This window comes from Salvia miltiorrhiza, chromosome 7 (assembly GCF_028751815.1).
Source record: "Salvia miltiorrhiza cultivar Shanhuang (shh) chromosome 7, IMPLAD_Smil_shh, whole genome shotgun sequence".
NCBI lineage: Eukaryota > Viridiplantae > Streptophyta > Magnoliopsida > Lamiales > Lamiaceae > Salvia > Salvia miltiorrhiza.
Genome location: NC_080393.1, coordinates 26,932,624 through 26,945,697, shown reverse-complemented (window position 1 = coordinate 26,945,697; position 13,074 = coordinate 26,932,624). Strand labels below are relative to the sequence as shown.

At 38.4% G+C, this 13,074-nt stretch overlaps 2 protein-coding genes across 2 annotated transcripts; both read left to right on the top strand.

Annotated features, from left to right (window-relative positions):
• Positions 1–290: 290 nt before the first annotated feature.
• On the top strand, positions 291–1,762 carry LOC130995752 (homeobox-leucine zipper protein ATHB-13-like). Its single transcript, XM_057921158.1, has 3 exons — positions 291–797; positions 893–1,272; positions 1,346–1,762. The coding sequence occupies exons 1-3, from the start codon at positions 659–661 to the stop codon at positions 1,577–1,579; spliced, it is 753 nt and encodes a 250-aa protein (XP_057777141.1). The 5' UTR covers positions 291–658; the 3' UTR covers positions 1,580–1,762.
• A 7,678-nt stretch (positions 1,763–9,440) lies between these two features.
• LOC130994023 (uncharacterized) lies at positions 9,441–10,949 on the top strand. Its single transcript, XM_057919059.1, has one exon. It carries the CDS (start codon positions 9,441–9,443, stop codon positions 10,947–10,949), a length of 1,509 nt encoding a protein of 502 aa, XP_057775042.1.
• The last annotated feature ends 2,125 nt before the right edge of the window (positions 10,950–13,074 follow it).

Here is a 13,074-nt window from a genome sequence, read left to right as displayed (position 1 = left end):
TCTTTTTCTTAAATTTTTTCCTTTTAAGCCATCCACTTCTACTTTTATATCCCAATGAGTGAAAAGAATCAAACCTACGCGAAAAGGTCTGTCTGCAATTTCATTGACAACTGTCTATGTAGAAAAAAAAAAATGCATCCCACGTACCCCATATATATTATTTTAAGAAACTTATATAATTTGAACTATATATTAACTACTAACATCTAACATGACTTTGACCGATCAAAAAAAAAAAAAAAAAAAAAAAAAAAAAAAAAAAAAAAAAAAAAAAAAAAAAAAAAAAAAAAATATATTACTACTGCTCATAAAAATTTATGTTCAGCTTGTACTGCAAAAGTAAATAAGTATATAGAATTGAAAAGGAGTCATCCCTAACTACACACACAAACAATTCCACCTTTTTCTTGATAAGGTATATAAGCTATAGCTAGCAATGAATGCATCTCCTTCCAACTGACCACATAATTATTTTTCTTTTTCCTTTCTTTTTCCAGCTAGCTTTGATGCCAAATATATAGTGGAAAACTCTACGTGATTGTTTTTAGCCCTCTTTTCACACACACACGCACACGCACACAATTTCAATCTCTTTCTCGAAAAGAAAAGGAAGATGATATCACACACAGTGAATGTGTAGTACTATTATAGTTTTCTGATGACTTGCAGCACTGAAATGGCTTTCTTCCACCCCAATTTCATGCTGCAAACTCCTCATCAAGATCATGATCACACTCATCCCTCTACATCTCTACCTCCTTTAATTCCTTCCTCCACTCCTCAAGATCAATATCATGGTAATTAAACTCTCATCATCTTCTTGAAAATCCCATCTCCAGTTTTGGAAAACAAAAGCAAACTTTTATACTATATATTTTGTTGTGCGGCGCAGGTGTTGGTTCATTGATAGGGAAGAGATCAAACGTGTGCTTGGAAGAGATGATGAAGAATGAGAATGAGAATGTGCAGGATGAATTATCAGACGATGGATCGCAGATTGGGGAGAAGAAGAGGCGGCTGAACTTGGAGCAGGTGAAGACGCTGGAGAAGAATTTCGAGGTGGGCAACAAGCTTGAGCCCGAAAGGAAAATGCAGCTGGCCCGGGCCCTCGGGCTTCAGCCCAGGCAGATTGCGATATGGTTTCAGAACAGGAGGGCCCGATGGAAAACCAAGCAGTTGGAGAAGGATTATGATCTTCTCAAGAGACAGTTTGATGCTGTCAAGGCGGAAAATGATGCCCTTCAAGCACACAACCACAAACTTCACGCTGAGGTAATTAAGCCCGGCCCGGCCTTGAGTGTGGATCTTTCTTTGTAATTGAATTGGTGTGAAATTTGATTTGCAGATAATGGCGCTGAAAAGCAGGGAAGCAACGGATTTATGCATAAATCTGAACAAAGAAACAGAAGGATCATGCAGCGAAAACAGCTCGGAAATCAAGCTCCACATCTCCACAGCTCCGCCCGACCCCAAATTGGATCAAACTGTTAAGGAAGAGAGCCTTTGCAACATGTTTTGCGGCATGGATGATCAGCCAGGGTTTTGGCCATGGCTAGACCAACAAAATTTCAAATTCTAAATTCCAATTCAGCACTATAATATTTAATTTCATCATTAAATTATCAAATTTCTCCTTTTTCCATATATACGTTTAGGTTAATTTGGTGTACAAACTAGTAGTAAATTAAAGATAATCATGAATTTCGATCGACTGCATTTCTTGGAGGTAATTTTAATGAAGGAATGTGCTACTCTTCTCTTACTCATAACCCATTTCACACAATTCAAGATTCCAATTTGCATTGATTCATCTCTTCTTAGTTTTAATCCCACATTCATTTTTCTTGAAGCAAACATCCAAAATAACAATAATACATATATTGTTATTCTGTAATAGCATTGATCATGCTGTTGCTATCACTAGAATCACAATCAATCAAATGTAAATATATATATATATATATATATATATATATATATGTTTTTGGAAATTGTTTCTTGAGAGAGAGAGAGAGAGCACACATTTCAAGGGGAGGTGGAGGGATAGGGAAGATGCCAAAGCCAAAGAGATGTATTAATGTAAGAATAGAAGAAAACAAGGAGAGGTGAAGGGATTATGGAATCTCAGCTATGTAACCACCAATTTTTCAATTTGGCTGAGTTTTTTCCACTCTTGTTTTCATTCTGCCTTTGTTTCAGCAACCATTCATGTGACCTTTACTGTCACCCACTCCCCACCCAACTCACACCTTATTATTATTATTATTATTATTATTATTTGTACCATTTGAAAAGTTTATGCTGTTAATATAGCAGACACCATTTGTATACTTCCGACTCGTCAAATGAAATATATAACTATAGATTAATATGCACATACAATACGTAAAATTAAGCACCATCTTGATTAGGTTTCAATCATCAATACTGGCGCAAAATTTCATTTTAAATTGTAAAATGTGATTTTTAAAGTTTTTAAACAAGCCCTTAATTTCATTTCAAGTGAAAAACTATACAACTGTCATCATATCACCAAAACTCTTTTCTCGTTGTTTCTTTCGTCTGCACTATAATATATATTTGCCATATGAAAATTTTTAGTACAGCAAATAATGAGTAATGGTATAGATGGAAAAGGAGAATCAATCTGGGATCATGTGCACAAGCTAATAAAAAATTAATGGTATGACAGTTTCAGAGATGAGATGCCATCCCATGAAATTATATTATTAATATATACATATCGTATAGTGGAAAAAGAATCAGTATTATTTACTTAAGCAGAGCGCTCTTTTAAGTGGCCACATGCATTCTGATCTCATGCCAGAAATAAACAGGCCAACTTTATCTGCATCATCGATTTAGGAGAAATATCTTCACTAAATTTACCCTAGATTCGTACACTCTAATACTCTATACAGAATTTACAGTGAAAACATATTTAAAAAAAGAATAAATAACTACTGTATGTGTATACATGTAAACCACCTCCAAAAAAATGAACATACATGCTGTGGCAACAATTTATAGCGATTAAAAAATTTATAATACTAATAACCTTGGACAATATTTATTGCATGCCAAGGCATGTGGTCGGCATAATCCAAAGTCAACGCATCTCAATGATTATTTAATGAATCAACTCACTTACTTTCCATGTATTACTCTGTTGGAAAAGATTCTAGGATTCAATTATTACACCGCAATAAATTTTTAAATATGTATCAGATACATAAGGTTCATACTTGTTTGCAGTCTTGTCTGAAAATCTAAATTCAATAAAAGCCAATACTAAACATACGCGCCAATCTGGCCCAGCTATCGATGATAAACCTGTGAATCAAGTAAAGCCCAATTTTCGGCCCATTTTCATTTTTAATATCAGTGCCTCTTGGAAAGGTGATTCTATTCATAGCCACTTTTTTACTCTATATAGCCCATTCCAAAAAATTATATATATCATTTTATCCCTAACCTTCAAATTACATCCCTAATAAATCATATAGCCCTGTATTCCGATTTCCGAACATAGCCGTGAATAGAAATTTCCGACTATGATTTGAGTTTCTAGGGGATGGCTTCCACAAGTTGTCGCTTGAAAACGCAGAGCAACCCCATCAATGTAGCATTCATTGGATCAACTAAAGGAGACAGAAGGAATGGTATTCGTTGGTTCGCTAAAAATCGACAACATACAACGTTGCTCAGGATCAACATACAACGTTGAAACAAACATATTCTTTTGTAAATGACCATTTGTTATGGGAAAAATATGTTTTTATTGAAATTTTATGAAATGTCTTCTGCCAATTAAAGATCTCATAATTTCGAAATGTGTGCATCTCAATTTTAATGGTGATTTCACAGGAAAAATAAAAAATTAATGGTGATTTCACCGATAATTTTGGAAGTATATCTTCCATGATTTCTTTGTGAAGATGGCGACTTTTAAACTTGTGTTGCAGGCGCAAATCAAGAATCTGTAGGATTATGAATCTCTGTGTCAACTGTTTGGATGTCTGGTTATGTGATTTTGATTTATTTTTTTCTTTTTTTTTGGATTTTTTTTTTTTGTTTTGAGACTATAAAAACATAGTTCAAGAAATTTTATGCTTTTTTTATTTTATTTTGGAGTTCATATTTTTTAGAATACGATGGCTACATAATTTTGAGGATTTATCATAAAATTTAATTTAAAAGTTAGAGGTAAAATAGTATATTTATTAGTATTATTTTTATTATAATTTTTAAAAGGGGCTATGAAGAGTAAAAATGAGGCTATGAATAGAATTATCCCTCTTGGAATGATTAAATCGAGCCCAAAACGAAGAATTTTAGCTATGACTTAATTTCTATATTGACTCTGATGAGTCCGGGCCTGTTTAAATTGAGATTAATTGAACTCTTTTTTCATTGGGCTTGCTAATTAACCCATAAAAATATAGTATTATACTCTTTCAGCACAAATTTTAACAAAATGATTTAGTGTTAGAATAAAGATTCCACCTTTATAAGAGAGTTAAAATGATTAAAGCAGAGTGAGAGTCCCACCTTTTATGGGAGTATGTCGAATATTTTTACTAAAAATGGAAAGGAATACTAAATTGGGGGATGAAGAGTGTATATGTTAAATGAATTGGACGCATTTTATCCATTACTGCTATAAATATATCCACCGAAACTTGTTGATAATTCCTATAGAGCTAGATCGAAAATCTTAAATATAATGCATTGGTTTTCTAATCTTCTTCTTCTTTTTTTTTTTTTTTTGAAGGATTAGTGTTCTGTATTTATTATACCTCATATTTTTATTATACCTTACAATACGCTTATATAGCCATTGACACATACAACATTTAAAAATAACAATTAAAAATGAGTAGTGAAATTGAAAAATAAGATAAAAATAAATAAAAACACAGGTTTTGCTGGTAACCAATCAAATGAACGTCTTCGAAAAAATAAAAGAAACAATAGGGCCGGATGGCCCTATTGGTGATTGAAACTTAAATTTTGTCCACAAAATTTAAAATATCAATATTTGGCCATCTTTTATGTGCTCTACCTAATTTACCCTTTAACCCAATAGATCCAACAACTTCATTTGACCCGAATCCAGATTTAGGGATTAACCCATGCCTTGTCTACCCCCAGACCCCCGACCCCACCCACCCCACCCCAAGCTAAAAAAAAAAAAAAAATTTTTACTTCCCCTGCTTGTCTACCCCCAGACCCCCGACCCCACCCACCCCCCACCTACCCACCCACCCCCCCCACCACCCACCCCCAAGCTAAAAAAAAAAAAAAAAATTTAACTTCCCCTGCCTTGTCTACCCCCCAGACCCCCGACCCCACCCACCCCCACCTACCCACCCACCCCCCCCCACCACCCACCCCCAAGCAAAAAAAAAAAATTTTTTTTCCCCTGCCTTGTCTACCCCCCAGACTCCCGACCCCACCCACCCACCCCCCCCCCCACCACCCACCCCCAAGCCAAAAATTTTTTTTTTTTTTTACTTTCCCCGCCTTGTCTACCCCCCAGACCCCCGACCCCACCCACCCACCCCCCCCCAAGCTAAAAAAAAAAATTTCGTTGGCACTTATGGCACTTATAGTGCCATAAGTGCCAAGCTTGGCACTTATGGCACTAATAGTGCCATAAGTGCCTAACCCGACCCGCGTGCCTGATCCTACCCGGCACGCGACCCGCGCTCCTGACCCTACTCAGTCCGCCCAATTAAGGGCAAAAACGTCCCAAAGCTATAAAAATGGCCAAAATTTGTATTTTTTCAATGTGTGGCCATAAATTGTGTTTTATGCTTCATTTTGACTACTTCAAAATTTTACTCAAAATAAAAACTAAGCGAAAGAACGTATTCATTTATCATATTGTTGTTGGTTGGTTGCGTGTGGAATTTAATATAAAATAATGGAATTTAAAATTTATCTGATACGGTTCGGATCAAAAACGGGTGACCCGGATTAGCGTGGTGGGCTTAATGGGGCCCAACAAAGCAGAATTGGGCCATCTGCCAATTAGAAGTGTCCAATCCTTGTCAGTAAGGCTGTGGCAAATGGACCACCCACCACTACTTGGATTGGATCCGTTTTCTTTCAATTTTCATACAATTTGTTCACAAACAAAAAGGGAAAGGCACTTGGAATTTTGGATAAGCAAATACAGTGTTACTTCTGATTTTATTTGTTACGACTGCATGTCTTTATTGAAACATGTACCTCAACTATACATGTGCATCCATTTTAATTAATGGCTTCCTATCAAATCAGACACCCAAACTCTCTCCTACCCATTTCTCAATTTTTATTTTTATTTTCCGAGTTTTAAGAATGTTTTTTACATTATATGTTTTGGCTTGGTGGTGTTTGATTGGCTGAATTAATGCTCCACAAAAGTCTAGAAGAGGTTTAACTATGCAGGTGTAGATTTGCGCGGGAAATGATCAGAATAGTGAAGATTAGCCCCCACACTAATCTGTTAATTTTTTTATTAGGCCCTGCACATTTGACCAGTAATATATAGTTATGGAGTCACGCGCAGTTTTATTAATTTTTAAACATAAGCTACTTAGGTAGTATCATTATATGTTACCATTGTTGATCAAGAAAGTGCAGCCTTCTTCTCTCTCACCCTAAAATTTTCAAATACAACAAAAAGAAAAAACAAAGGGGCAACCTATATCACATATAACTGTGAAAACTTTACATATTAAGAAGTTCTAACTATTGGATAATTTTAGGGTTTTATATATTGACTACATATCTGCATAATCAAGCAAATACCAAAGCACCAAATACATATAATTATCTTCACCCTCGAACAATTAGCAAGTAAAGTAGTCATCAAATAAAACTCAACATATATATTTCAAAATTATTTTTTCAGGAACCTTCTAATTAATTAGTATAATAAAATATACTTTACGTTAGAAATTAACGAATGACAGTAATTTTTTCTATATATATATATAAAGGGAATGATAAATTATGAATATGGTAGGGATATTTGAATGGGGCAAGAGGAAATAAAGGAAGTATGAATGGAGGCATAGGATTCTCAAGAAAATCCGCTTTTGGGAGAGCGTTGTTTGCAGAAAATAAAGTAGAGTAGAAAGCGAGGTGATGAAGTGAAAATCTATACGCCTTGATTTTAATTTATGAGCTTGAAAAGGTTTAACTCTAATGTCAATATTAGGGGTGGCCCACACCATGACTATGGTAGGAATCCCAAGCACATAATACAATTCACATAAAGCTAAACATTAGGAATGTCGATTACCACAAAAAAAAACTAAATAAGCAGCCAATTCTCATTCCCCACACGTGGGGTCTTTTCTTTATTTGCTTCGTGTCTTTAATGTGGGATTTCCAGGGTTTCTTTTTCCTCTCTCCTTTTACAACGATGCATCGCATGTTGTAAATATAAAGCCAACCAAAAACAAATCAAAGGAGTAAGAGGTATCAATGAAATTTACCTTTTATTATGGGGAATGGCCTTTAATTTGTAAGTGAGGATTAAAAATATAGGTATAAACACATAAGAAATCAATTCATGAATACACGGGTGGATCCAGAATTTGTAGATTAGGTGGGGGGAGGGGGGGAGTCTGAACTTGTTGAAGTATGAAATTTGAAGGTATTGTACCAGGGGTTCGGGGACGGTAGCCCCCGAGCCAAAAAATTTTGGACAGCTTGTATAGTTCGTTTTGTGTCCAATTAGAATTTTAATGGCTTTAGGATTAAAAATCAATCACATAATATAACATATAGTTATACTCTCTTTATTGATTCAACAATAGGTATATTTGAAGCACATAAAGAACTGCATCTATACATTTTTTAAAAAAATATTCTCTCTTTAATAAAAATAAATGAATTTTTATTATTATGTTATTTTTTTTTATCTTTTTTGAAGATTGGACTGGGCTATGAGTTGAGCTATGTAAATATTAAGCTAAATATATTACATATATATAGAAGAAAAGTTTGGGGTTTCACTGGGCTGGAGCCCAGTGCAGCCCCAATGTAAATCCGCCCCTGAATATATTGGAATGAAATCTAATGAGGATCATCTATTTCATGAGAATTGAAAATATATATAAATACATAAAATTTATCAATTAAAATTCATGAACAAAACATGGCTAAATTAAACAAATATATGTAACAACTACATTGATTATGAAAATCAACTATATATTGTTCATGTATTGTATTTATTTTTTCACTTTAGTTATTTTTTGTTTATGAATTTTATAGATTTGTGTAGTATTCTAACAGTTCTCTTGTAAAGATATCGTTTTCACTTAGGGGGGTGTATTCGATGTGGATTTCCACAGACTTTAAAAAGTCCATGGAATTCACATAGATTCCAGACGACTTTCAAAGAATTCGTGGTTGGTTTTCACCCCGATTTTCATTGATTTTCGAAGAATTTAGGGGATAATTCTGGAATTGAAATCCATGATGCCAACGCCCGCTGAGTCCCAGCACCGCTGGAAACCCAGCGACCGCTGGGAACCCAGCGTGTTCTGGCTTCCAACGGCCGCTGGAAGCCCAAGTCAGAATGCTCGAAGTCTGGGGATTTTACTCAAATCCCAAACAAATACCCCCTAATTCATGCTCAATTCTGTGGATTTCATCAAATCCCCAACTAATACACCCCTAATTATATTTTTAATTTTATAACTATTAAGTGAAGTTGATTTTAAATTTGCGTCGCTCTGCCCTCCGGAACCGCGCGACGCTGCTCTCCGGCTGGAACGGCTCTACCCACGCCAGTCAGCCCAGGCGCCGCTCTGCCCTTCGGAACCGCGCTGCTCTCCAAGCCCAGGCGCGAGTCGCGGCGCTGCCCGGTGGAGGGATTAGCTGCGCAAGCCACCTCGCCAGATCCGCCGCCCAGAAGTAGTCTGCCTTCGACTCCAGATCGGCGACACCTTTCTCCGGCGAAACCTGCGGTAGCTACCTTCGACTCCAGACCAGTGAGACTATCCACTCCGGCGAGACCACGCCTCCAGGCCACAACGCAGCCCTCAAGTCCGGCGAGAACGCGCATCCAGCTAGGCCTTCCGACTCTTTATGAAAGATCAGCGTCCAGATCCGCAAGTCAGCCCTTCCTATTCAAAAGCTAAGTTCTACTTCCTTATCTCGGGTGATGTGCAGTTGATATGGATGCGAACTGAATTTAGTACTTGAGACAGCAAATTACCTTGAAGGTTTTCAAGCAGATGGGTTGTTGTTGGGGTTGAATGTATTGTAGGATAACTGTAATGAATTGAATGTGCCATGGTGAAACGAATGGACAAGACTTGAACTGAAATTAGCAAAGTTTAAGGACAGAGCTTATCTTACAGTTGTTTGGTTAGATTGATGTATTGTTCGTTGTAGTTGATTACTTCATAAAACAGGTGATTTTCTCTACAATGGAGCCTAGAGAGAGCGAGAGAGAGTGGAGAGTGGTGAGAAGAAGAGGGATTGGTCCAAAACATGTCGAGAGAAAACAGGCAAGAAGCTGGAATCGGAGCAGTTTGAATGGGAGGAGAGATTGGAGTTCGAATGAACGTGATGACACTACAACCTTTTTCTTTAACAACATCCCAGAGGATTGCAGCCTTGATTTTCTCAGACGTAAGTTCGAGACGGTTGCGAAGACGGTGGATGTATATAGCCCAAGGAAGAGAGATCTTTGGGGAAGACCGTTCGGCTTTGTTCGATTTGAAAAGGTGGAGAGGTCTGAGACTTTACTGGTGGACCTGAACAAACTTTGGATTGGCAGTTATAAGGTTAGAGTTTATAAGCCTAAATTCCAAAGGGATTATAAACCTAAATTCGAAAGGGTTGATGAGAAGAGAAGGAATGAGCAGAATAGCGTCAAAGAAAAGAAGTTGGAACAGATACAGCCATGCAACATGAAGGTGTATAATAGGCACGCAGGTGTCTCCTTTAAGGAAGCTCTTACAGGTGCTAAAGATGATAAAGAACTTGATGATGAAACATTTCAGTTCCAGACGACGGAAGAAGACTTGGTTTGGCTTAATGGGGCTTTTACAGGTTACATTAAATCTGAGTTTCTCTGGGAGGAAGTTCGAGAGGAAATAAATAGTGAATGCGCAGGTTGTTTTAAGCTGAACTCCCTTGGTGGCAACATGGTCTTAATCCAAAGCAGCAACGAGCAGACGACCGAGGAAAATCTCAATAAGCTCAACGAATGGAGAGACTTCTGGTTGCAGTGGTGGAGGCCTTGGAAATCTGTTGATATCAACTATCAAAGAGTTGTCTGGACTAAATGGACCGGAGTCCCGCTACATGTTTGGAATTCCCGTTTCTTCAGTACGGCAAGCGCGAGGTTCGGGTTGCTTCTGAAAATTGAAGAAAAAACAAGAACGAAAGAGAGGCTGGACGTGGCTTTTATACAGATGTCTACTGGGTTCAACTCCATCGGAAACATACTGAAATGTAAAATCGACGGTGCTTCGTTCCAAATCCGGGTGGAAGAAATGCCCTATAATTTCGTTTCCCCGGAGGAGGAGGTGTGGTCTTTGGACGAAGATGCTGACTCAGAATGTTCTTTACAAGATATCTCACAGTCTCCGGCGAAGGCTTTCATCGTCGAGTCGGAAACAGAGGACGGTGAAGGAAACGATTCGGTTACTCAAAAAAACGGCGTCTCGGAACTCGAGAGAAAGGTTGTGGAAACTAATGGCCCGTTCTCACATTACTCTGACACAGATAAAGGAAGCCAAGTCCAGCGGGTTTCCTCCGAAGGGACTGATAAATCGCCTTCAAATGAGCCAGAGACTAGAGGTAGAGAGATTAATGAAGGGAGTAGAAACGAGAAAGAGAAGGAATTTCAAAATGAACTTGAGGGGGAGGAGTGCGATCCCTCGAGGGTACCAGATTCTCTCACTGCAGGGGTTGTTTCTAAGAAATGAACGGCGAACAGACGAGGAGGAGGTTCGAGGAAGAAAACTCAGAAATCAAAAGCCACCGAAAATCAGCATCAAGTTTGGGGCAATTTCATTGCTGATATTGAATCAGAGGGTGAGATGGGCAAGAATGGAAGTGGCTCGCGATCTACTGAGGCGGATTGGGAGAATTCGGAGAGAGATGAAGATACAAGAACATGGCTCTTTGCCAAGAAGTTGGGTTGGTCGAGCAATCACCAAGACGCGGTCATGATCGAGCAATTGAAGGAGCAAAGAGCAAAGGCAGGACATCCGAAGGTCGTGGGTGATATTGAAACAGGTTTTTAATGAATATTTTATCTTACAACATTAGAGGCTTGGGGAGTTCCATTAAACAGAGTGATATCGGAGAATTGGTTAGGAAAAATGCTTTAGATTTTTGTTTTGTTCAGGAAACCAAAATGGAAATTTTCTGTTCCTCAATGTGTGATAAGTGGTGGGGGAGGAGTAATTTTGATTGGGCTGTGAGGGAGTCAGAAGGCAGATCGGGTGGAATACTATCGGTCTGGAGCAAGGATAAGTTTGTGGCAACTAGTAAATGGAATGTGACGGGGGCTGTTATTGTTAATGGGATTTGGCTACAAGGAGGCCTGCATTGTTGTTTTGTTAATGTGTATGCGCCCATGGGAACCACCGAAAAGGAATCTTTGTGGGATACATTACAGCTCATTGCTCTTCAAAACAAAGACTCTTGCCTGTGTTTTCTTGGCGACTTCAACGCAGTGCGTGATCCGGGAGAAAGGGTGGGGAAAGGTGTTGTCTTTAATCAAGCAGATGCAAGGTCTTTTGACGCTTTTATTCGGCAAAGTAATCTGCTGGAAATCAGAACACAGGGGAGAAAGTTTACGTGGTATCAACCTGGTGGAGGATGTAAGAGCAAACTAGACAGATTTATGGTCAACGAGAAATGGATGCAGGAATGGCCGGACACAGTCGGAAGGGGGCTTCAGAGATCAGTGTCGGATCATTGTCCGATCTTCCTGACTACAAAAACCAAGAACTGGGGACCCAAACCTTTTAGGTTCCTCAATTCTTGGCTCTCCCACCCAGATTTTTGCGCGTTGGTAAGGAAATCTTGGGATGAAGCTAAGATTGAAGGATGGAGCTGCTTTGTGTTCAAAGAGAAATTGAAATTGGTGAAGAGTGCGTTGAAAGAGTGGAATCTGAGGATTTATGGCAACATTGAGCACGGATTGACAGATCTTAAGGATGAACTTCATGAGCTGGACATTTTTGATGACACCTTTGGTCTTGAGGAGAGTGAGACAATCAGGAGAAATGAATTACGAGCAAAGATTTTCCTTAAATCCAAAGAAAAATGTAGTCTTCTCCAACAAAAGGCGAAAGTCAAATGGGTCAAGGAGGGCGATCTGAATACTAGTTTTTATCACAAAGCAATTGTTGGGAGAAGAAAGAAGAATGAAATTGCAGGGCTTGATGTTGGGGGCTGCTGGATCGAGGATCCAAAGACCATTAAGGAGAACGTCAAAATGTTCTTCGAGAATCACTTCAAGAAGACGCCGCGCGTCCTACCTATGATACCGGGAGATTTCACTGCTCGGAGAGTTTCTGCAGTGAATAATGCGGAGCTGATCAAAACTTTTTCAGAATCAGAAATTAAAGAGGCCATTTGGAGCTGTGACGGTGACAAGAGCCCGGGACCGGATGGCTTTAACCTCAAGTTCTGGAAAGCGTCATGGGAGATTATCAAGAAAGATTTTTTAAAGGTGATGACTGAATTTCACTCCAATGGCAAAATCCCTCGGGGATGTAACTCTTCATTCATCGTTCTCATTCCTAAAAAAGAAGGAGCTTGCTCACTTGAGGAGTTTAGGCCTATTTCACTTATTTGTAGCCTCTACAAAGTCATTGCGAAGGTTTTGGCGAATAGGATGAAACAGGTCATGGATTCAGTTATTTCGGATAATCAGAGTGCCTTCATTGGCGACCGTTACATCCTTGATGGGGTCGTGGTTCTAAATGAAGCAATCGCGGAGGCTACTAAGAAGAGAAAAGGGAGGATTATCTTCAAGGTGGATTTCGCGAAAGCATATGACTCCGTCGAGTGGGATTTCTTGGATTTAATGCTTGA